The following is a 24,908-nucleotide window of genomic DNA, read 5'->3' as shown; positions in this document are numbered from 1 at the left end:
TTACTAAAGAAAAAAAATGTCATAAATGAAATCGAATAAAGTATATTTAGATAAATTAGTTAATGATCCAAACCACACAATTACCTGCGCAAAGAGCGAATTAGATATTCAAGAAGAAGAGCAAAAAAGGGCATCCCAATGCACTAAACTTCCGTTATACGCGGGGTCCCGGGAAGGGTCGGACCACAAGGGTCTATTGTACGCAGCCTTAGTGCCTTACCCTGCATTTCTATAAGAAACTATTTATACGGCTCGAACTAATGAAGAGGAAGAGAGTGTATGTATATACACACACACACCTTAATGAAATGTCTTTCACTTTTTTTACCTTTTAAATTGATTTTACATTGTATAAAATTATAATTTAATTTATTTTTCTAATATTTAGGACTTTTAATTAAGTTAAATTTTATTTACTACATGGTTCCCAATTTGAATTAGGCGAGAAGTCCTAAACCTTTCCTAAATTTTATGACCTTTTCAATTAAAAAAAGAGTAATGTTACTATATCAATTTATGATACACGTTAGGAATAGTGATAAAAACTTCTTTTCAAGTTTTCTCCATATTTACACATCAGGTTTGTCTATTTCTTTTATTTTTTCTTAAATATAATTAGTAATTTAAATTAGATTAAAATAAATTTATTAGTGGTAAATATTTATAGAATTATGAGAAATAAAACATCAGCATAAATATACATTCCATGTTAGATATAGTGATAATTGCCAACAATATTTTATATGTTAGATATTACAATTGATTTTCTAAATTTTCGTTGAGCTAATATCTTAATTCTATATAATTTTAAATATCTTAGTAAAAATAAAAAATAAAAATAGAGAAAGAATAAGTATAAAATTATAACTAATGTCGATAATATTGACCAACACTTCTTCTATCTTCTTTATTTTAATTATTTATTTATAATCGATCATAAAATTAAAATCCATTAAAATAGAAAATGACTTTTTTATGAAAAAAATATGTTTTTAATCCTCTAGGTATATGTAATAAATATGTCCATTACCATTTAGTCAAACACTCCTTTTATTAAAACTATGTACCAAAATTTACACGTTTTAATTAACGCTATGATTATGCATAAATTATTTTAATATTCATAATTATTAAAATATTTTACTCAATATAAAATTCTAATTTTTTTTCTAAAATAATTATTAACAATTGCATGTCAAATACGTATAGTTTAATAATAGTTTTATAATTTTTAAAGTTTTATACGTATTGATGAGGTACACGCACTAACTCCACTTTAGGACTGAGCTCTAATCTCATTAGTTAATACTCCAATGTTAGACAATTGAATAGTCACACCATAGGAGCTAGTGACGGAACTGATTACTAATGTTAAAAATGCAGTGGGCAGAAGAGGGAATTTTCAGTTCCAATTATTTTTTAAAGCTTGGCGTTGCTTTACCCAACAAGACGAAGAGTTGGTGGCGGAGATGGTAAAGAGACGGCGGCAAGCGGTGAATGAGGTGGAGATAACCCCTCAGTTCTTCAAGATTATTCTCTCTCCTCATGCCTCTAAATTAGTATGTTCTTTCTGCAATTGGGTTTATGATTTCCTTTTTCTGTTTCTATTTGTTTGGTTTCTGTTCCCTTCACTTTTTGATTTAGTAATGCTTTCTCTTTATAACTTTGTGAAGATTTTTTTTTTTTTTTTTTTTTTAGTTTTTAAATTTTCCCTTTTGGTTTGTAAAAATCGTTTCTTGTCACAAATAGGAGCATCCAGTTTGAGTATGACGTTGTTATCAATGTTGATGATTTGCGCTTAGTCCTAGTCAACATTTTGTGTGTGGATGGATGATGCTATTTTTGAGGATTCCATTTCCATTTAAGTTCCAATACTAAATTTGGACCAACACATTGCATTACTGGAATGTCTCTATAAATGACACCAATACTAAAAATTGTATTTTCAAATGACATAAGTGATAAGAGGGAGATGTAGTAGGGAGCTCTCTTTGAGTATATTATGAGTTTGTTATGTCAAACTAGGGAGGTTGAGCCAAGCCCATTTCTTGTTTCGAATGGTACAGCTAAATAATTAGCCAACTTTTGATATTAGAACAATTCCTCTCAAACTAGTATAGTTTTTAAATTTAGCTGATTTTGGAGTGTCTCTACATTTTATAAATGCAATCCAAAAATAGTAGGCACCCCATTAGAAGCAAAGTTTTGTTAGACTTAAATGATCAACTGTCAAAAACACAAATTTGAAATATTCCTACTTGTAGAGTTAATCTGACACTTTGCAGCACAGAATTTACTACAGTAAATATTACTCATCTTTGCTTTTAAGTAATGTAACTGTGCGAAAATTATTGTACTATTTACTAATAGTATAATAAGTTTTGAGAGAGCTTGTTTCCAGGATTTTCAAGATACAAATGAGATTGAACTGAGGAAGTGTCCTGATGACAAAAATCCAAAATTCAACCTTAAACTGTACCCCATCTGAAAGACCAATCTAATCAGTCACTTTGATGCTGCAACGCTTAAAAGGAAGTCATGCGATGTATCTTTGGTCTTTCAACTAGGTCTTTAAATGTGCACGAGTGGGTTTACGGCATGCCAATTTTTTTTGCATAATCCATAAAAGAGTTATGTTCTCTATGTGTGCAATTAAATGGGGTTAGATACAAGAAGGTTCTTGAGGGAATGGAAAGCTTGAGGATCACAAGGTTTTTGCCAAACCTTAATGTAAATATAAACCAGTCTCAACTAAGTTCCCTGTTTTTGAGCAGTAACAAGAATGAATAACATGAATACTTTGAATTGAAGCAATTAGGAATTAATAAGGTGTCTGTTCTTCTTAGCATTTGATTTACGTAAGACTTGATCAGTTGTACCAAGGGATATGGATAAAAAAGGGAGGCTTATTGACAATAGAGAAACCTTTATTGCTTTCATTTTTTTTAATTTTTTTTTTATCTCTTTTGCTTGACCAAAACTAGTTTTGGCTTTCATGTGCAATCAGCTCTGATTAAAGAAAAAAAAAGAAAAAAACAGAAATATATAGAGAAGCCAAATATTTCAGATTAACAACAACAACAACAACAACAACAACAACAACAACCCAGTAAAATCCCACTAATGGGGTCTGGGGAGGGTAGTGTGTACGCAGACCTTACCCCTACCCCAAAGGAGTAGAGAGGCTGTTTCCGAAAGACCCTTGGCTCAAAAAAACAAAAAGACAAAAAGGACAAAAAGGAGACAATATTAGTATCATAACAACAATCATAGAAAAAATAGGAACACCATGAAATCCAGAAGAAAGATGCAAAGCAAAGGGAGACAATATTAGTATCACCACAACAATCATAAGAAAAATAGGAACATCATGAAATCTAGAAGAAAGATTCAAAGTAAAAGCGATAGCTAGTAAATATGACATGCTCTGAAAAGCGAAATAGTAAGACATAATATTGCCACTAGCTATCTTAGACAAAAATCGGCTAGTCCCACAATGGTACGAAGTAAGGCACGGCTCAACTACCTCCTAACCTACAACCCTAATACTCGACCTCCACATCTTCCTATCAAGTGTCATGTTCTCGAAAATCTGGAGCCTCGCCATATCCTGCCTGATCACCTCTCCTCAATACTTCTTAGGCCGCCCTCTACCTCTTCTCGTGCCCTCCACAACCAGCCGCTCACACCTCCGTACCGGAGCATCTGGGCTTCTCCTTTGAACATGTCCGAACCATCTAAGCCTCGCTTCCCGCATCTTGTCATCAATGGGAGCCACGTGCACCTTCTCCCGAATATCATCATTTCTAATCTTATCTATCCTAGTGTGCCCGCACATCCACCACAACATCCTCATTTCTGCTACTTTCATCTTCTGGATATGTGAGTTCTTAACGGGCCAACACTCAGCCCCATACATCATGGCTAGTCTAACCACCGCTTTATAGAACTTACCTTTGAGTATCAGTGGCACTCTCTTGTCATACAGGACTCCAGATGCTAACCTCCACTTCATTCATCCTACCCCAATACGGTGTGTGTCATCCTCGTCGATCTCCCCTCCCCTTGGATAACCGAATCAAGGTACTTGAAGCTGCCTTTACTCAGGATGACCTGTGAATCAAGCCTCACATCCACGCCCACTTCCCCTGGCTCAATGCTGAACTTACACTCCAGGTATTCCGTCTTCGTCCTGCTCAGCTTGAAACCCTTAGACTCAAGAGCATGTCTCAAAACCTCCAGTCTCTTGTTAACACCGGCTCGCGACTAATCAATCAGAACTATGTCATCGGCGAATAGCATGCACCATAGCACATCCCCTTGAATATGGTGTGTTAACACGTCCATCACCAGGGCGAATAAGAACGGACTGAGCGCAGAATCTTGGTGTAACCTCATTACAACCGGAAAATGCTCAAAGTCGCCTGTCTTAGCCCCATCATACATGTCCTTAATCGCCATAATGTAGGGAACCGACACACCTTTTGCCTCCATGTATCTCCAGAGAACTTCTCTAGGAACTTTGTCATATGCTTTCTCTAGGTCAATAAACACCATGTGCAGATCCTTTTTCCTCTCTCTGTACAGTTCCACCAACTTTCTAACAAGGTGTATAGCTTCTGTAGTCGAACGACCCGGCATGAACCCAAACTGGTTGTCGGATACAGACACTGTCATCCTCACCCTCGCTTCAACCACCCTCTCCCACACTTTCATGGTATGACTCAGTAATTTGATACTCCTATAATTGTTACAACTTTGGATATCACCTTTGTTCTTAAACAATGGAACCACCGTACTCCACCTCCACTCATCCGGCATCCTCTTCGCCTTAAAAATAACATTAAACAACCTAGTCAACCACTCCAAAGCTGCTCTCCCCACACACTTCCAAAATTCCACTAGAATCTCGTCTGGCCCGGGTCGCTTTGCCCCTACTCATCTTACGCATAGCTCCCACGACCTCCTCAACCTCGATACGCTTGCAGTACCCAAAGTCACGGTGACTCTCGGAATGCTCCAATTCGCCTAACATAATATTCCGATCCCCTTCTTCATTCAGAAGTTTATGAAAGTAAGTCTACCATCACCTCTTAATCTGGTCATCCTCCATCAATACTCTACCATCTTCGTCCTTAATGCATCTCACTTGGTCCAAATCCCGAGCCTTCCTCTCTCTCAACTTGGCCAACCGGAATAACTTCTCCCCACCTTTTTTTCCCAATTCCTCGTACGTACGACCATAAGCCGCAGTCTTAGCCTCCGTGACCGCCAGCTTAGCCTCCTTCTTAACTGCCTTATACCTCTCCATGCACGCTCGCCTCTCCTCCTCACCTATGCTCCCCACTAACTTCAGGTACGCTGCCTTCTTTGCTTCCACTTTACCTTGGACCACTTCATTCCATCACCAGTCTCTTTTGTGCCCACCAGAGACATCCGTCGAGACCCCTAACACCTCTCTCGCAGCCTCCCTAATATAGTTTGCTGTCGCTGACCACATAATACTCGTGTCACCACTGATCCTCCAAGCTCCCATAGCCGACAACCGCCCCTCCAACGCTTGGGCTTTATCCTTAGTTAAGGCTCCCTACTTGATTCTCGGTCTTCCTCGAGTAGACCTTTTCCTCCTCTTTAACATAATACCAACGTCCATCACCAAGAGCCTATGCTGCGTCGCGGGTATCTCACCCGAAATGACCTTGCAATCCTTGCACAACCCTCTGTCACACCTCCCAAGGAGGAGATAGTCAATCTGAGTCTTCGCCACCGCATTTTGAAAAGTAACCAAATGCCCCTCCTTCTTCCGAAAGCTAGAGTTCGCAATCACCAACCCAAAAGCCTTAGCAAAGTCCAACAACGATGTACCTACTCCATTCCTCTCCCCAAAACCGAAGCCTCCGTGCACCTCGTCATAACCACCTGCGGTCGACCCAATATGCCCATTGAAATCCCCTCCTATGAATAATATCTCAGCAGGCGGAACCTGGCGCACAATATCATCTAACCCTTCCCAGAAGCGCCGTTTAACCTCCTCATCTAGGCCCACATGCAGCGCATAGGTGCTAACGACGTTTAGGGTGCACTCTCCAACCACCAACTTAATAATCATCAATCTATCATTCAATCGTCTAACCTCAACCACAGACTCTCTAAGTTCCCTATCCACCAAGAAGCCCACTCCATTCTTACCTTTCTGGACTCCCGAGTACCAAAGTTTATACCCGTCTGCATCCCTCGCCCTCGACCCTACCCACCTTGTCTCCTGGACACACGCTATATTGACCCTCCTCTTCTGGAGGATCTTCGCCAACTCTATAGATTTACCCGTTAATGTACCTACGTTCCATGACCCAATTCTCAACCTACAGATACCCTTGTTCCCTTTACCTCCCTTGCCTCCCGCCCCACCCCCCGTTCCCCCCGACCCACCCCCGTTCCCCCGAGGACATGACCTCACTCGACCATCCCAGACCACAACCACTATACCTACGACAGAGTAAGGGGAATCACTATCACACACAAGGCAACATACCAAACCAGAAGAAGACAAGTTGCAACAACAGGCACACTAATACGGTGAATAAACTAATACGAAGTAAGATGACAACAATTTAACTCACACAACCAGTGTTTTGAAAAGCGAGCGCTTCGTCGCTTTAAGCGAGAAGCGAGGCGAAGCGAGAAGCCGTCGCTTTTTCCTAACTGAGGTGACCCGACCAGCAGAACCGCTCACTTTTGTTCAGAGGGGTCATTTTAAAAAAAAAAAAGTTTGGGTCATTGTTTTTATTATACAAAACAGACCCAAAGTGAAAAGACCATTCTTTCTCCTTCCCAACGTTAGCAGCAGCAGCTAGCTAGGGTTTCAACCTCCAGGTAATTTTTCTTCTTTTATTCTTCTCTTCTTTCTTCTCCTCCTCCTCTCTTCTCTTTTTCAGTTTTTTCTCCTCCAGCGCACAGCTAGGGCAGGCACTGATTTCCCCCCCCCCCCCCCTTTTATTCTTCTTATTTATTAATTTATTAATTTTAATATGTATTTTAATTTATAAAATTAATTATTATATATATATGTTATATTTTAGTTTATTTGATTTTTTTAATGTGTATTTCAGTTTATAAAATTAATTATTATATATATGTTATATTTTCAGTTTATTTGATTTTTTTAATGTGTATTTCAGTTTATAAAATTAATTATTATATATATGTTATATTTTCAGTTTATTTGATTAATTTTATATGTATTTCAGTTTATAAAATTAATTATTATTATACATGTGTGTTATATTTTCAGTTTATTTGATTTTTTAATGTGTATTACCTACTTTTAAGTTTTTAAATTGAACTCTTTGATTGCTTATATTGTGTCTTTGTAAGGTTTACATTATATTTTTTAAGAATTGCGCTTCACTTCAATGAAGCGTGCGCTTCGCTTTTGAAGCGAGGCGAGCCCCTGTCGCTTTTTTGCGCTTCTCGCTCTCAAAAACACTGCATACAACAAAGGAAAATTGGAAAACGGGATGTACCAACTCCCGCGAGTAGAATAGTAAATTCGAAGCAAGAACAATAGAACCTGAAGTCACAACAAGTGCCGAGAAAGGTGTTGTCCACAACAGTTATGTTTTGGAAGTTCCCGCCCGTTTCGCCCGAGGCTCGCCGGAAAATTGTCTCAGCCGCCATCGCCACCGTCGGTAGGCTAGATCAGTGCGCTAGAAAATAGGGGGACGGGGGGTGGAAGAGACGAGGTATAGGGGAGAGAAAGAAAAGAGAAGAAGAAAAGGGAAATATAAAAAGATGGGGGTAGATCTGGAAAGCAAGGGGGGGGGGGTAACGGGGAAGAAGAAGAAAGCAGGAGAGAGAGAGGAAAAGAAGACAGGGGTGAGGTGAGTGGTGGTGGGGTGGGGTGGGGGTTATACTTGGTCCGGTAGTTGCCGGAGGTCCGGTGAATGGTACGTTAGAGAGATCAGAGAGAGACGTTAGAGCTTAAGCTTTTCCAAGCTTTTTCGTAGTTATGCATAACTGTTTAAAAATATTTACATTCTCATGCATGTAGAGAAGTTGAATTAACATTAGGCAATGCAATAGTGTTGCAAACAGTTATTCGCTGAGGAAAGTCAAGTATTTGCTTAAGTTTGTGGATAGAAAATTGCTAATATACACTTATCACCAATCAATATATGTGATCAGAAGCCAACACCAAAATTAAGAGCCTAAAATGTGAAGAAATATTCAGCTTCATGAGACTAAGGTCTCATTTGTTTGCACTTAATGGAGGTCTGCTTCTTAATTATTCAGATTTCGGTCGTTAAGTACGTTTGTTGTTTAGATCTTAATCTTAATTATTCAGATCTTAACCATTAAGTCTGTTTGTTTCTTTAATTTTACAACCACTTAATGGGTCTGAATAGATCTTAATGATTAAGATCTATTTTTCTTTAAAAATATTTCACTATTATTCCTACACTTTCACCATCCTCAGCCATAACTACTACCCATCTATAACAGAGTCTTAATATCATTAAGATGTTAGTAAAAAAAATATTTCACTATTATTCCTACACTTTCACCATTAATCACCACCTCCATTGCTATCGCCGTCCTCCACATCGTAGACTATACCACCACCTACTATCCACCACCCACTATTCATTACCACCATCCTCAACCATAACTACCACCGCTATCAAGCACGAATATTAGTTGTTGCTACCATTAGCCATCATTTACAACCATCACCACCAACCACCATTACTACAACAATCACCCATTCACCACTATCAACCACCACTATATATCACTCATCACCGTTCAGTCACCACTACCATCAACCACCACAGTTAACTACTATTGTCATCCACCTTCTACTACCAATAATCACCACCATCAACCAATACCATTACCAGACATTACCCAGTCGGCACCCACAACCATTACTGGTAGCCATCACCACCACCAACCACCATATAAATTTTTAATAGCATTTTATTGATATAGTATTAGAGTAATTAGTACTATTTGATTTGAATTTATACTAATTAATTTTTAAATAAAAATAAGTTTTATACATTTAGCAGTAGAGAAAACAAACAGTCTTAATTATTCAGTATTCAGATCTTAATACAATATCTTAATATTCAGATGTGTATCCAAGATTCAAGCGTTTTAATCTTAATACATGTTAATATTCAGATATTTATTCCGATTTAGATGTCTTAATCTTAAAAGAAACAAATGAGTGAAATCTTCTGTCTTGTGGAGCTTGATTGACAGATCTAAGACCTGAGCTTAACTAATCACTTCAGTATTTGTTGTTTGTCTGTACATGATTTTCCTACGTAGTATCTAGCTATCACTTTTTCTTTCTCTTTTTTCCCGTGGCAATATGTGATTGAAAACTTGACTACAGTCTCTTCAGCTACCTGACACCAGATATTGGTCTTAAAGTTCTATTCTCTTTCCTTTTGGTTTCTTCTCTTTTCTTTTTGTTCATTTCTTTCCGATTTTGGTATAATACAGCGCATCCCAGATGAATTTGTAATGAAGTATGGGGCCAACATGCGAGATCTTGTGGCCCTTGAGGTCCCAAGTGGCGCAATATGGAAAATAAAATTGCAAAACTCTAATGGCATGGCATGGCTGAAGGAGGGTTGGGACCAGTTCAAGGAGTACTATTCAATTGGTTGTGGTTACTTTTTACTCTTTCAATATAATGGAATCTCTCATTTCTCTGTCTCCATATTTGATTTAAGTGCTTCCGAGATTGAATATCCTTCTGGCCCAAGTGAAGATATGACACCAGAGAATTTTGTAAAGATAGTGGGTGATGCTAGTCATAGAAAGAAGGAAGGTGGGCCTGAGACAAACAATAATGCATGTGATGACATCGTGGACGATTTTCTGAGAAAGAAGACTGCAAAAGTTACAAAAGTAGCAGATCATTCATATTCAAGAAGACAAAAGTCTAGCGTTCCAGAATGGCAGGATTGTATCAGGGTGAACCTTGAGAAACCACACGTGGAGGAGGATTTGTATTGTGCAACAGAAAAAGAAAAAAGCAAGGAGATTAAGGAGAAACTTGAAAAACAAAACATGGAGAAGAATTTGTACCATGCAGCAGATAAAGGAAAAGGTATATTGATTAAATGTTTGTACCTATTTTCATGGATTCTTCTTGTTCAATAACATGAGAATCTTCCCTTGTGGTACACATTCTGGTTGAATTATGCTGGTGCCAATAACATTCTCCTTTCTCTCTCTTTGTGTCCTCCTGCTCCCCCTTCCCCTCTCCTTTTTTTAGCAGAGCACTGCAAAGAAGTACTAGATCCCCCAGCCTCTAAGATGACAAATACTTGCAGATGCAATAAAAGGAAATATTCTACGCGTTTGGAGGAACCACATTGTAGGCATCCTCTACGAAGTAAAAGTAAACCGGTGGAAGTGGTGAAGCTTGACCAATCAAAAACAGAGGCGACTATGCACTGTGTAAAACCAAAGAACACAGTAGTTGCAGATTCTTCACATTCTGGAAGACAAAAAACTGCCGCTCCAATATCCTGTCCAGAAACAAAAGAGCCTAAGAAGGTGAAGCTTGAAAAAGTGAACTCGGAAGAGGATTTCCATTGTGCAGCACCAAAAGCAAGGAGGGGGGAGACTAACATGGAGAAACTTGAAAAGCAAGATGTGCAACAGAATTTGTATGCTGAAGCATATAAATTTAAAGGTATTTGGTTTTAATATTTGTGGCTACTCTCATTGATGCTGCTGGTCAGTAACAAGAAAATTTTCCTTTGTGAGTCTCATTACGTTGAATTATGTTACGAGGCATGACATTCTTCTTCGTCCCCCCCCCAAAAAAAATCTTTTTGGCAGAGCACTGCGATGAAGTACCAGTAGTGGATCCCTCAGCATCTAAGATGACAACCACTAATCAACAAAGTGAAAAGAAAACTACTACCAATTTGGATGCGTCATGTTGTAGGTATCCACTACGAAGTAAGCAACTGAAAGATGTAAAGCTTGAAAAACGAGACACGGAAGAGGACTTGTTTTGTGCAGCACAAAAAGCAAAAAGGAAAGAGACTAACAGAGTGGAGCTTGACAAAGGAGATGCTGAAGGTATTTGGTTCTAATATTTGTGCCTACTCTCATTAATGCTGCTGGTTCAGTGACGAGACAATTTTTACTCTGTGAGACTCATTACGTGGAATTGTGTTCTGACAGATGACATTCTTCTTCCTTTCTCCTCCCTTCCTCTTAACCCCCTCCCCACATCATCTTTTTGGCAGAGCACTGCAATGAAGTACCAGTGGTGGATCCCTCAGCACCTAAGATGACAACCACTAATCAACATACTGAAAAGAAAACTGCTACCAGTTTGGATGCTTCGCATTGTAGATATCCACTGCGAAGTATGCAACTGAAAGATGTGAAGATTGAAAAAAGAGATTTGAAAGGTATTTGGTTCAGTACCAAGACAATGTTCCTTGTGAGTCTCATTACATTGAATTATGTTATGACGGATGCCATTCTTTTTCTCCTCCCTTCCTCCCCCCCTCTTGCGTCATCTTTTTGGCAGAGCACTGCAATGAAGTATCAGTGGTGGATCTCTCAACATCTAAGATGACAACCACTAATCGATATACTGAAAAGAAAACTGCTACCAGTTTGGATGCGTCATGGTGTAGGTATCCACTGCGAAGTAAGCAACTGAAAGATGTGAAGATTGAAAAAAGATATTTGAAAGGTATTTGGTTCGGTAACAAGACAATGTTCCTTGTGAGTCTCATTACGTTGAATTATGTTATGACGGATGACATTCTTTTTCTCCTCCCTTCCCTCCCCCTTGCTGCGTCATCTTTTTGGCAGAGCACTGCAATGAAGTATCAGTGGTGGATCTCTCAGCATCTAAGATGACAACCACTAATCGATATACTGAAAAGAAAACTGCTACCAGTTTGGATGCGTCATGGTGTAGGTATCCACTGCGAAGTAAGCAACTGAAAGATGTGAAGATTAAGAAAAGAGACGTGGAATGTATTTTGTTCAGTAACAAGACAATTTTCCTTTGTGAGATTCATTACGTTGAATTATTTTATTATGGATGACATTCTTCTTTTCCTCCCTCTCTTCCCTTCTCCCATGTCATTTTTTTGGCAGAGCACTGCAACAAAGTACTAGTAATGGATCCCTCAGCATCTAAGATGACAACCACCAATCAACATAGTGAAAAGAAAACTGCTACCAGTTTGGATGTGTCACATTGTAGGTATCCACTGCGAAGTAAGCAACTGAAAGAGGTGAAGCTTGAACAATGGGGAGGAGAGAAGAATATGCATAATCTGAAGCCAAAAAATAAAGTAGTCGCAGATTCTCCATATTGTAGAAGGCAAAATTCTGGCCTTCCAGCATCCTCTTCAAGTTTTCACCCAGAAAGAAAGGAGCCTATCAGGGTGAAGCTTGAAAAGCCAGACGTGGAAGAGGATTTGTTTTGTGTAGCTCAAAAAGCAAAAATGAAGGTGACTAATAATGTGAAGCTTGAAATAGGAGACGTGGAAGGTAATTTGAATAGTGCAGCTTATAAAGTAAAAGGTATGTCATTCTACTTTTTATGGCTACTCTCACGGATACTGCTTGTTTGGTAACATGAGGATCTTCCTTTGTGGTGGCCATTTTGTTGAATTATATTGTTAAACATGACATTCTTTGGTCTTTCTTCTGTCTCTCTGATTTTACAGCTTCTGAGATGACAAGTACTTGGCAAGAAAAAGGCTATACCCTCATAGATGCACAATGTTCCAAGTTGGGGAATCCATACTTCATTGTTTCTATGCAGCCGACTTATGTCTCAAGAAATTTCCGCTTGGTAAGCTGTCAGTCAAGAGATGGTCAGTTCATTGCCTTTGGATAGATGTCGAGTCCTGCTGTCCTTAGGGGTCAAGTGTCCTTTGTTTTTAGTCTGTTGAAGGGGAAGTGGGTAAAAGAACTCAGAATCTCTAAAAAGAGTATCTCTTACAACAATTTCTGTTTTTCCAGGATATACCTGGTAACTTATTCGGGAGATATTTCAAAGAGAAGGAAACCATTGTCATTCTGCGAGCTTCTGATGGGAGAACTTGGCGTGCAAGGTGCTCTTTCCAATCAAATTGTGCGAGGATCCACTCACCAGGTTGGAGAGAATTTGCACTAGACAACGGTTTAAAAGTGCATGATACTTGTGTCTTTGAGCTGATGGAAGGTGTCGAGCCATTGATATATGTAACAATTTTCCGTGATGACTCCTGTTCCCTGAAAGACAATCTCCCAATTTGCTGGCAAGGTAGGGATAGCATCACTGTACTTTAGCTTCACTATCCATCTTCTGTTGATCTTGAGCTCTTCTTGAAGGAGTTGAGCCTATTACAGATTCACTGAGCTCAAGGATATTACATGTATTTCCTTAATTCTAGTTGAATTAATACCCTAAAACCCGCCTAAACTATATAACCTTTGTCAGTTGCCTACCTAAACTATCGCTTGTCCCTGAAAACCCCCTGAACTATGTCCCCCTTCACAATAAAACCCCTTCGCGCATTCTTACTAGTGCTTATAATACAATCTCCAATTTTTATTTTTTTAAAAATCTGCCATGGATATTTGTTTAGCTTAATCTAAAAAACAGACTTAATTAAGATTTTAATACTCTTTATTATATCATTGTAAAAAATTATACAGTAAAAATAAGAAAAAGGGGATGGCTACACCCTTCTCTCAGTAGCGATTTTCTCTATTAATGTTAGAAAATTGTGATAAAAATTAGGGTTATGCTCCTGAATCGGTATAGAAGATTAGGGTTTTGGCAAGAGAGAATTTCAGAGAATCAGATGGATTCAGATGAAAAAAGGGAGAAAAGTAAAAAGATGAGGAAGGAAGGTGAAATATAAAGAAAAAGAGGAGAAAATAAAAAGAAATATAAATTTTAAAAAAGAAGGGCTAATTAGCCATTAAATACTGTCAGATGGGCCATTTTAATGAGTTTTTTCGGCCTTCACACGATCTTTGACGATTTAATACACACATTCTGCCACATAAGCGACGATGAGGGTTTTATTATGAAGGGGATATAGTTCAAGGTGTTTTCGAAGACAAATGATAGTTTAGGTAACTGACAAATATTGTATAGTTTTAGGCATGTTTTATGGTATTAACTCATTCTAGTTACTTTCTTAAGATTGAGCTCACCAGTTTTATGTGCAATTAAGTATCCTTACATCTATTTAGCAATTGAAGCCCTCTCCATTTTCTTAGTTTCTGTTTCCTGTGACAGGTTTTCGTGCTTGCACAAGTACTAGCAATTCTCAGGCACTATGAGAAACTTTACAATGATAGCAGCTTTTATGGTATACTAGATTTACCTCGTCTTTGGTCATCCCTTTCCTCTAGTATTTAGTATCTTCATTTCAAACTGAAATGTTGTACTATTTTTTATTCCATGTTTACTTCTTGTTTTTTGGTTCAAACGGACATAATTTTAAAAGGTTTGGGTAAGCAATAGTGCTATCCTTGCTTTTAATTTCATTGATTGTCCTTCAATTACTCTTCCCAATCTTATTATTGGAGGGACAGTTCATTCATTGAGCCAATTGGCCTCATATTATGTCGAACTCTGCATTGAGCCAAACTATTCTCCTCCATCTTCCTTTCTCATAATCTGCCTCTTTCTGGAAAAACAAAAAAGGGAGAGAAAAGATAAATCTTTTAATGGGGCTGAGCATTTTAATTGGTTACTGAAAATTGATTCTTTTTTTAATGATTGCGCTGTTGAATCATCCATTATTATAGCCTCAAAGTCAATTCTGCTAAAAAAGAAGTATAAGATCTTTAACAGTCAGTCTTGCACAAGTAATGTGAAGTCAATTGGCACCCAGGGGAATTATTCACAAATCAACAGATTCTTTAAAGAGATACTGTTCATTTCACCAAGGAAATAAAACAATTCAAACTGCAAAGTTGATGCCTTTTGCAAATGTACATTTTCAAGCCTAATAATTGAAGTTATAACCTGTAGAAAATAGACCCATAATTGAGAGTAGGTAAAACCTGGTGCGACAATTTTACTTCAGTAGCATATAGGCTTATCAGAGAAAATGTAGCTCACTTGAAAAGAAAAGGCACACACCTAACGCAATGGAAATGTTGAGTGCTAGGAAAATGGAATAGGAATTGAGAAAGCTGCCAGAAAGTGAAAACGAACAGCCAGATTGTAGGTTCCGACACATGAAAACTCAAGATTCAAGATTTACTGAATACAGCTCTCTGTGTTTTAAATGGTATCCAGAAATGTCCTTGGCATAAATACAAAAAATATGGGTGGATACGAATGCCATATTGATGGTAATCTAGTCCCACTCATTTCTGATTACAGATGGTAATCCAGAGATGATACATTATCTAACCTATCTAGTCTTTAAGCAGCTGGAAAAGCTAACACGTAAAAGCCAGAGACAATAACTCATACATACAAGTGAAACAATACTGCTTTTTAAGCATCAAAACTCAATCCATGTTCTCTAGTTACTCATTTTTAAAACGAGTGCCAAAAGGAAATGGTTTCTCTTGAAATGTGCTCCTCTACTCCCTTGAGGTAATCAGAAATGATACAACCAGATTGCAGAATTATGACAATCTCCAAAATCAGAATTGTAAAGTAAGAAGCATGCATAGTTTCAGAGCAACATTTGCGCAGTTATTTAAGACTTTGAAATCAACAAAATCACTGAAAGTTCTTACATCAGTTTAAGGCCTTGTATGGGAGTGCAGTAACTTTTAGATAAGTAGTTTTTCCAACACTGCTATTACACTTTAATAAGTGTAGGGTACACTATTTGTAGAGCACTTCAATTGTCTAAGAAGGAAAGACTTTAGAAACTTTTGTCTAAATATAAAAATGTATCATTCCTTTTGTAACAAACTAAAAACGATAGTGCATCACATAAATTGAGACAGGCGGTATTTCATTTTGGTTTCCAAAATAATTTTGTGTCTCAAACATTCTAAATTTTATTGTGTCCATTTCAGGGACATCTTAAAAGTTCTTTTTCCACATGTGTCCAGATTCATTCATGAGACCTGAAAGTCAAAATTAATGAGACAGATAAATGATATATCTTGGAGATAACTTGATGACAACACAGAAAAGAATAAATGATTATCATGGAGAGAACTTGATGACAACATTGACATAAACTATCACATATACTGTCTCATAGCATTCTCAAAGAACAACATGAGCATAGTATCTAACAGAATCTCAAAGCCTTCATCCAGCCTTTAGAAACTAAAATCTGATAAATCTACTTGTTAAAGATAAACAATCCTTACCATTATATTATGACACCGCCGAGTCAGTCGCTGCAAGAGTTCCAGCTGAATTCTTCTTAGAGAACAAAAGACTGTCAAACATATCTTTGAGACACACCCAAGGGCACTCCACAGGTGGTTCTCTGAAACGATGCTCATGAAGGGAGTAATCCACACTCTCACCTCAACTTTCAATTGCATTTGTTAATTTTCTTTCATCTTGATCTAAAAATGGCTGTCTCTTCTTTGACCTGTTCTGAGTAACTAAGATGAGGACCATATCATAAGCAAGACTAGGGAGAACTTCCTCAACATTATAAAGAACTTCTTCGCAAATTCAGATCAGAAAATGAGAATCGCAAAGTTACACGTAATCACCTCTCAGCTTGTAATTACAGAACTTAAAAGACCTCTATCTGATCTATTCGTATTCTGAAAGCATATCCAATACAGTTCCACAGGTTTCTGAGAACTTCAAATAGTGTGCCAATCACATCTCAGCTTATAACATTAAATTCTTGAAGGACCTTAATCTACTTTGCTTCATGTTCTAAAAGCATATCAGAATCTGAGACTATACCAGAGTTATATCTAGTTCCACAGGTTTCACCAACAAAACTACTTGTCAGTGACTCCTCTTCTACGCCTTGGTTAGTATCTCTATATAACCCCCTACTACGATCTAGAAAACCTTGCTTCATCATGTTCGCAAATTTCTCCCTTATGTGAACAAGGGGATGCTTCTCAATCAGTTGATCGCGATTATAAGCCTCTCTAAGGACGACAGTCTGAGTGTCACCCTTCATAGAAATGTAAAAAATCCCAGGATGCCGCTCAAAGACCTTTGTGAACTTCTGAGGCAATTCAAATGGCTTGCGGAGATTGCTGACGTTTCTCCTCTCTGTTTTCTTTTGTAAGATGAGGTGCAGAAGCTCGTGAAACACTCCAACAATCCTCTTCTCTGACACATCTGTCCTTGGGTCCAAATGAGAGGCATCCATATAAGGAGAAGTATAAGGCAGCTTTTGCCATTCCTCCAACCATTCCATGCATTTTCTCTTTAACCCGAAACCCCGGGTGAATCGAATAGGAAACATCAAGGTCCCATTTCCCCTTGTAGAATTTGCCTCCAAATGGGAAACAGCTAATTTGTGATCCCATGCTAAAAGCTTCAGACCAACACGACCATCGGGAAGGTCCACCAAATTAAACAGCTCAGGATGTTTTATAACCAATGAACTACCACAATCATGTGGCAAGCCTAAATCCCATTTTAGTTGATCAACTGTCTGAAGAGGAAGCATCCTCTTCTTGGTCATCATCAAAAGCTTTCTCAGCCTACTAACAATATCCGTGCTGCACTCGCGGAGAACATTAACTTCTTCATGATGAAACTCTAGGGTCTCAGGAGTTAATTTGAACCACGGAACAGGAGTGCCAGCACTATCACGACAAGAAAATTCCTCAAAAATATTTGGGTATCGCCTAAGGAAAGTGGAGATTTTCAATTCATGAGGGAGCCCAAGCTGCCCACGCTTGGTTGTGAGATGGTAAATAGGAAGACCAGAACTGGATTGTGAGGCAATGATGGAAACTAGCGTAGATCCCGCCTTTAGTTCTCTGCCTCCAGCTACTACACTGTCCAAGACACTATCTTTAACCCATTTTAGCTTTACATTCACAAGAGTACGCTTCTGATGGTAATTCAATATCGAGACAATGCAACCTTCTTCTACCCTCCTCAGCATTTCAGTAAAGGCTATCTTTCTCTTGTCCACTCAAGTTACGCTTAAATCTTGTATATAAATGTAGAAGATTCTACCATCTGAAAAACAGATTAAAGAAACTAAGGTCCAAAATCCAGAATGAAACAAAGGCCCTTAAAGAGCTCTCATCAATATGGAAAAGATCTAAGGCTTATTTTCAAGTCCGATTGCTCCTCCTCACCTTTCTTTGGAGTGCTTAGACAAATTCTGGATATGGAGTTGCCAGACGCTGGAAGTAGTACAATCAGATGACTGACCACTCAACCGCGAAATAACCTGAAAGGCTGGAACTTCCCAAGTGAAAGAAAAGATTTTGTTCTATAGCCTTTTTTTTCCCTCCAAAAGTCAATCTGAAGTGAAGACAAAACAAGGAGCACTTAGTCAAATATTAATTATGCTTAATAAAAAGAAGAAGAATAGAAGCAGATTAAACTAATAGAATTCCACCAAATTGAAAGAAACCAACCAAATGTCATTTTCTTGTTAATATCAATGCTAATTAATGTCACTAGCAATTTTTCTCAGGCATCTTGGCTTTACTGCGTTAGTGAGAACTATACTGTGCTGAGAGGGTGCAAACTGGATATGACCTACTAGGAAAACCATATAGTTGTCTGCTTGTACTACTTCCAGCGTCTTAAGAGGGGTAAATATTTTTAGAAAAAATAGGGATAGCACTATTATATTTGTGAGTTTCGAAAAATAAAAATATTGTGTCAAATACGTAAAATTTTTAGTCATCTCACTAAATAATTAGTGTTCATTTCCTATTTAAGAGTTTCATAAGATATATACTTCAAAGATATTTATTCTCTTTTTTAATCAAAGGTTTGAATATAGATTTCAACAAAAATAATTATACTCTTTTTTAAAATTCATAAAAACAAATACATAATAACTTTTCATTTATAGTTTTAATTTATCTTATAATAATTATATTTTAATATGGGATATACTTCATATTTATAATAATTATATTGTAATGTGGGAATTATTTCATTTGGTATATTGTATAGGATTTTCATAGTATAGGGGAAGTGTCTGATTTTGAAATACAGGGAGTGTGTCTGAAACTACAGAAGTATTTAGTGTAATTAAAACTCTATTTATTTATGTAATGCTTTTCGGGCTGTCCCGTCTCTAACAGACGGATACTTGATCTGGCCAAAGTGAAAGATAGCACAGAAATATGCCCTAGATCTATTGCCTCGTGCAGACATGCTTGATTCTCGTCCTTTGGCCACTCCTCTTACTAGTGGTACCGAGCTTCCCAAGTTGGATGTCACTTCAGAGATCCCACCTATTTCATTCTTCTATTGAGTCGGCTAACTGTAACTATAAGCGTGCTAGTTCTTCTCCTTCTTGTATAGCTGCGACGTAACGACATTTGTTCGTTGGGTTCAAGGTCAGTTGCACTTGCGCTTCTTCTTCCCTTGATTCTCTCCTCTTGTGGACTTTGGTAATCCCTTTCTTGAGGAGCTGTCATGTGACTGAAACGGGTAGGTAGGTGTAAATGGGTTGTGGGGTTGGGGGAATGGTGGTGTGGGTAGGGGAAGTGGATGTATTAGTGTAGCTAAATTTTCTTTTTCTGCTCTGTTTCTTTTATATTTCCAGCATTTATATGTATCTCAGTATCTGCACTGTCTTTAGGAGATGGAAATTACATCCTTAATTTTATTAGTATATTGTAATTCAACTATAGTCTTATAATAAGAAGATTTTAAAATCCTCCTCTGTCAACATAAATATGCTACCCGAAATGAATTCAACTTAAAGAGCCAAGTTAAGACTATTACCTTTAGTACTCCCTCTGTTGACACTTTTATCAATGTATGGCATAGTTTGCTTGACACGAAATTTAAGAAAGGAAAATTTTTGCCACTTGTAGTTTTAAATATGCCAAAATACTTGGGTGTCTATAAAAGCTTCTTGTTAAGGTAAAATAATTTTACATTAATTATTTCTAGATATAAAAGATGTCATTCTTTTCAGCAAACACATAATATGGAAAAGGTGCCACCAAGACTTAAAGTAAATTCTTCAGAGTGATATTTAGACTGCTTATGTTGTATGCGATGGAGTGTTGGCCAATTAAGAACTATCATGTCTAGAAGTTGAAAGTAGTGCAAATGAGAATATTGAGGTGGATGTGTGGGCATACTAGGGGAGACAGGATCATGAATAAAAATATTCGGGACAAGGTAGGGTAGCTCTCGTGGAGGATAAGCTGCGAGAAGTGAGGCTGAGATGGTAGGGGCATGTGAGGAAGAGATGCCCGGATGCCCTAGTAAGGAGGTGCGTGAGGTTGCACATGGTGAGTCCATCGAGGGGAAGAGAAAGGCCTAAGAAGTATTAATGAGAGGTGATTAGGCATGATATGATACATTTTTAGATTACTGATGACATGACCCTTAATAGGAGGTTGTGGAGGTCGAAGATTAGGGTAGAAGGTTAGTAGGTAGTAAAGCATATTTCCCTTATATACTGGTAGCTTTAGTATTACTCTAGTTGTGGCTTATTCTTGGATTCATATAATTACATGATATTGCTTTTGTTTCGGTTGTTAATATCCTGCTATTACTTATGTTTCCTTTCCATGACTTGTTCATTTTTTATAGTGCATTTCTTAACTGCTGATATTGTGCTTACCTAAGCTAAGGGTCTATAGGAAACAGATTCTCTATCTGTACAAGATAGTAGTAAGGTGTGCGTACACACTAACCTTCCCTGACCCCATTTGTAAGTATATATTGGGTATATTATTATTGTTGTTGTATACTTAGGTATAGATGTACCTCATAAGGGGTGCATATGTAAGAATTTCATAATATAGGGGATAAGTGTTTGATTTTAAAATATAGGAATATATCCAAAACTAAGTCATGCCATACGGGTGTTTCAAATAGATAAATAAATAAATAGTTCAAGGTCATTCATAGTATATTTGCTTTGGTTTTTTCTTAGAATGAAAGTAAACCAACTATTACATTATTTGTGTGCATATACAATCAAACCAAATCAAGTAAAGTTTGTTTCTTCTTCGATTTTTGTAAGGCCCCGTAAAATTTCGCCAAGGAATTTAAGGTTTTGTGGTGCCAAGGTAGACTACGACACAAGCTTTTTGGGTTGAAGAATGCATTGAGGAGTTTGTGAAAATTTTGGCAGAATAAGGCAATTATGCGGTCTGTTTCGCGACTGCATATTTATCGCGGAGTTGAGCAAAACATTTGTTGAATTTTGAAGGTCATTTTGTGGTCCATTATGCGATCGCAAATCCGTTTCGCAGTTCGCACTTCCGTCGCAAATTTAGCATGAAGAATTTCGAAGAGTGATTCTACGGTCCATTTCGCGGCCGCATAACTGGTCTCGGACCACAGACCTGTCCAGACCAACCTAGTTTTTGGGATTGTTTTTGCGGGCCACATACTTGTTCTGCGATCCATTGTGCGATCGCAGAGTTGAGTTCGGAGGGTCCATTTTCTATTTTTATAACCCGACCCATTTCTTATAAAACGACTTTGGGGTAGGGATGGGCGTCGGTCGGTTTGGTCGGTTATTATGAAAGTACGGTTCGGTTTATCGGTTTTCGGTTTTGTAATATTAATAACCAAATCAAACCAAAGTATTTACGGTTCAGTGCAGTTTTTTCAAGGTTCGGCTCGGTTATTTCCGATTTAGTTTTTCGGTTATTAATGGTTCAAGATTTTGATTAATACAGCAAGTTGCTGAAACATGTTGGTTGCTTTTCTGATGGAGTTTTCAGTACAGGTTAAAACCAGAAATTGGGGTTGTTACCACTCAATGGAACAACTTTATGAAAATGTACTATCATGATAATGATAGCACATACGATATACGAGGAATCGTTACAATGTTTATTCAGGCGAAATTGGATTAATAGCAGAACTGACGGGTTCAAATTCATAATAGAAAGCATGATATATAAGAAAACATCTGAATAGCAGCAAATTGTAGTGCATTTACGCAGAGAGCAGAACTATATATGCCCAATTGACTTATATTATATGACAAAGTACAAAATACCCGTGCAAACCGAGATCCTTTTGATCGTCCAAGTAAACTGTCACCAGTAAACAGACTAAATTAAAAAATGGTTGCTATATTAAATTATGTTAACTGTAGTTTCTCACTAGAGTTGTTACCACACATCAATCCTTGAGGTATGAGGTTCGAACTTCACTAGCCTGTTTGGGTATGAGTCCAAAATTTCAGTTTTTCGGTTTAACCGAAAATCAAAACACCAAAATCGTAAACCGCACCGAAAACCGGAATTTAATAATTTAAAAACCGCACACCGACCGAATAACCGTTTAAACCGAAAAATCGAAATTCACGGTTCGACCGATTTTTTCGGTTCGGCCGGTATTATGCCCACCCCTACTTTGGGGTTATTTTGGCCGGGTTAAACACATATTTTAGAGAGAGAGGAGTACTTTAGAGAGAGAGAGGAAGGAGCCCAAGTGCATTGATCATTAATCCCTGCCCCAGTCTTGAAGATTCAAGGGAATCATTCACTAGACCATCATCTACCCGGATAAGACCTTGTCCTAAAACCTTTGTACAACTGTTATAGGTTTAATTAGGTTATGGAGCTGGAGATAGGCCATGCATGTGACATTAGGTGGTAGTAGGTGGGGTTGTTGAATTATTTTGAGCAGTTTCTTGTTGAAATTGGTTGAGGGAGGAAGGGATTACCATTGTGACATTATTTAAAAAGGGATTGATTTATTGATTTTAAGGGGTCGCCACTTGAAATTATTTATTTCCGGTGTTCCAAGTGAAGATCGGGTAAGGAATTCTATTAACCCGGGAGAAGGTCTAAGGCACTCTCGGATTCCGTGATTTTAGCACGACCGTTTAACAATTATACGTGGCATAGTTCATCCAGATTATTACATGTTTTTATGGAATTGCATTTTCATTTCCACCTTATACCGCCTTTAATTACATATTTTAATGAATTATGGAATTTCTTTTGATCAAGTCACGTTGTCGCGCACTTGTTGTTTGTACGCGTCGAAAATCATGCCACGCGTACATACCCATGATTTAATGACCTGTTTATTGTTATTTGAAATTGAAAGATCAAGTCGCATAAATGCGCACTTGAATTTTGGAATTAAGTATCGCAGTTATGCTACGAGAACCGTACCCATAACCATGATGATTGATTATTTTACGTGCCTAAAAGCATGCTAGTGATTATGAGTTATTTTTCTAAACTAATTTGAGATTGTTGTAAGGTCATAAATCATGGAAGTTGTTGTGGAGAAATGATGTGACTTAATTATTAAGCTAATGGGCCAAGATATGGAGGTGACTGGCATCATTCAATATGAAAGAAGTGAGCCTGCTTGTGCTTATTCTATTTAAGGAAGTGGGCCAAATTTTCTTTATCTTCTGTTGAAAATTATTTCAAGCAGCCCCCATTACTATACTAACTTACGCCCAAAATCCATTGAGCACTATAATATTACTCTTAAAGCATAAGCATTCACCTCAATGAAGCCTACTGCAGGATATCAAAGATCTAGTCTAACCAGTAAACTTATTGCAACATGATTTCAACTCAACAGTACCCGAGCAACAATCAAAAGAGTAAATCTCCTCAAATAAAATTTCTACAAAGAAATCAATAGTCAAGCAACAATCAAAAGTGTAAATCTCCTCAAATAAAATTTCTACAAAGAAAAGAGAAAAGACTTAGAATTTTACAGCAACGCATTAATTCGTTAACATGTACTAAACAAAACAAAGAACATCCAAAAATATATTCAACAGAATCATCTCACGAAGAATAACATGAATTCATTTGAGCAATGCACAAAATAAGATTAAAATGCTAGGATTAGAAAACGAACCTTTACATTGGCTGAATCCAAACTTTAAACTTCTATAACTCAATAATCGAGCCGAGGATAAGGACCACGCCTGAAAACCAATGACGGCGACCTCAAACGAAAGCTAACACGCCAAACCCAAAAGGAATCGCGAACGATCGAGCTAGCGAAGAACAGAAAAATAGATTATGCCCGTTTGTGGTTCTTTCTTGTGGTATTTTCGGGTTGGTTTATAGCTGGTTTTTGGTTGATTTTTGTGGCTGATTTTGCTGAGTTTTGGGGCTGTTTTTCAGCAGTTTCGCAGCTGGTTTTGCTGCTCTTTGGGTTGGATTTTGGTCCCCTTTTCAGCTCGATTTTGGTCTGATTTCGCAGCTGGTTTTGCTGCGTTTTGGGGGTTCTTTTAAGGTGGAAGGGAGCTGGTTTTGGGGGGGTGATTTGAGGCCGTTTTTGGGAGGGTGGAGGGGGGATAGTGTTGGGGCTGGTTTAACAGGGGAAGAAGGTGGTCTTTTACATTTGCTTATTTTGGTGGTTTGGTGGAGCTTTTACGGATGAAACAATGGTGGAGAAAGCTACTGCATTTTTGTTCGGAGAAGAAGGAGATAGCTGCGCTTTTTTTTTTTTTTTTTTTGCTTTTTGCCAACTACTGCGCCTCTTTTCTTTTTTTATAGGCCGTTTGGCTAGCATTATTTTGGGCCAAAACGTTTTTTTTTTTAAGTGCTTTTGGTTAAGTTGTTTGGCTTTTACGGTATTTTTTTTCAGAAGCATAAAAAAATATTTTTTTTTTAAAAGTACTTTTCTGATAATTACTTTTGAGAAAAATATAATTAGAAGTAATTTTTAAAAGTTTGGTCAAACATTAATTACTGTTCAAAAGTGATTTTCAAATTAATTAACCAAACACAAATTGCATCACGTCAAAAGTATCTTTTTGAAAAATACTTCTCAAAAT

At 37.7% G+C, this 24,908-nt stretch overlaps 2 protein-coding genes across 6 annotated transcripts; one reads left to right on the top strand and one right to left on the bottom strand.

Moving 5' to 3' along the window:
* Positions 1–1,319: 1,319 nt before the first annotated feature.
* On the top strand, positions 1,320–14,547 carry LOC107801337 (uncharacterized). 3 transcript variants are annotated; one of them, XM_075234255.1, is made up of 11 exons: positions 1,320–1,559; positions 9,514–10,126; positions 10,298–10,717; positions 10,867–11,112; positions 11,283–11,450; positions 11,573–11,740; positions 11,863–11,985; positions 12,154–12,585; positions 12,732–12,859; positions 13,030–13,312; positions 14,300–14,547. In XM_075234255.1, exons 1-11 carry the CDS (start codon positions 1,470–1,472, stop codon positions 14,341–14,343), a joined length of 2,715 nt encoding a protein of 904 aa, XP_075090356.1. In that variant the 5' UTR covers positions 1,320–1,469; the 3' UTR covers positions 14,344–14,547. The 3 variants fall into 3 exon arrangements, with proteins under 3 accessions (XP_075090356.1, XP_075090355.1, XP_075090357.1); XM_075234254.1 differs by having other exon boundaries at positions 10,295–10,717; XM_075234256.1 differs by lacking the exon at positions 11,573–11,740 and having other exon boundaries at positions 10,295–10,717.
* Positions 14,548–15,709: 1,162 nt separating this feature from the next.
* Positions 15,710–24,644, bottom strand: LOC107801335 (protein WHAT'S THIS FACTOR 9, mitochondrial). 3 transcript variants are annotated; one of them, XR_001651615.2, is made up of 4 exons: positions 23,981–24,509; positions 18,280–18,448; positions 16,354–18,157; positions 15,710–16,101 (listed from the first exon to the last, which is right to left on the bottom strand). XR_001651615.2 is itself a non-coding variant. In XM_075234257.1 (3 exons), the coding sequence occupies exon 3, from the start codon at positions 18,078–18,080 to the stop codon at positions 16,866–16,868; it is 1,215 nt and encodes a 404-aa protein (XP_075090358.1). In that variant the 5' UTR covers positions 18,081–18,157; positions 18,280–18,448; positions 23,981–24,644; the 3' UTR covers positions 16,152–16,865. The 3 variants fall into 3 exon arrangements, 2 of the variants coding, with proteins under 2 accessions (XP_075090358.1, XP_075090359.1); XM_075234257.1 differs by lacking the exon at positions 15,710–16,101 and having other exon boundaries at positions 16,152–18,157; positions 23,981–24,644; XM_075234258.1 differs by lacking the exon at positions 15,710–16,101 and having other exon boundaries at positions 16,152–18,157; positions 23,987–24,644.
* Between the last annotated feature and the right edge of the window lie 264 nt (positions 24,645–24,908).

Source organism: Nicotiana tabacum, chromosome 17, assembly GCF_000715075.1.
Source record: "Nicotiana tabacum cultivar K326 chromosome 17, ASM71507v2, whole genome shotgun sequence".
Taxonomy (NCBI): Eukaryota; Viridiplantae; Streptophyta; class Magnoliopsida; order Solanales; family Solanaceae; genus Nicotiana; species Nicotiana tabacum.
Note: the sequence above shows the minus strand (reverse complement) of the source record. Positions and strands in the feature narration are given on the sequence as shown.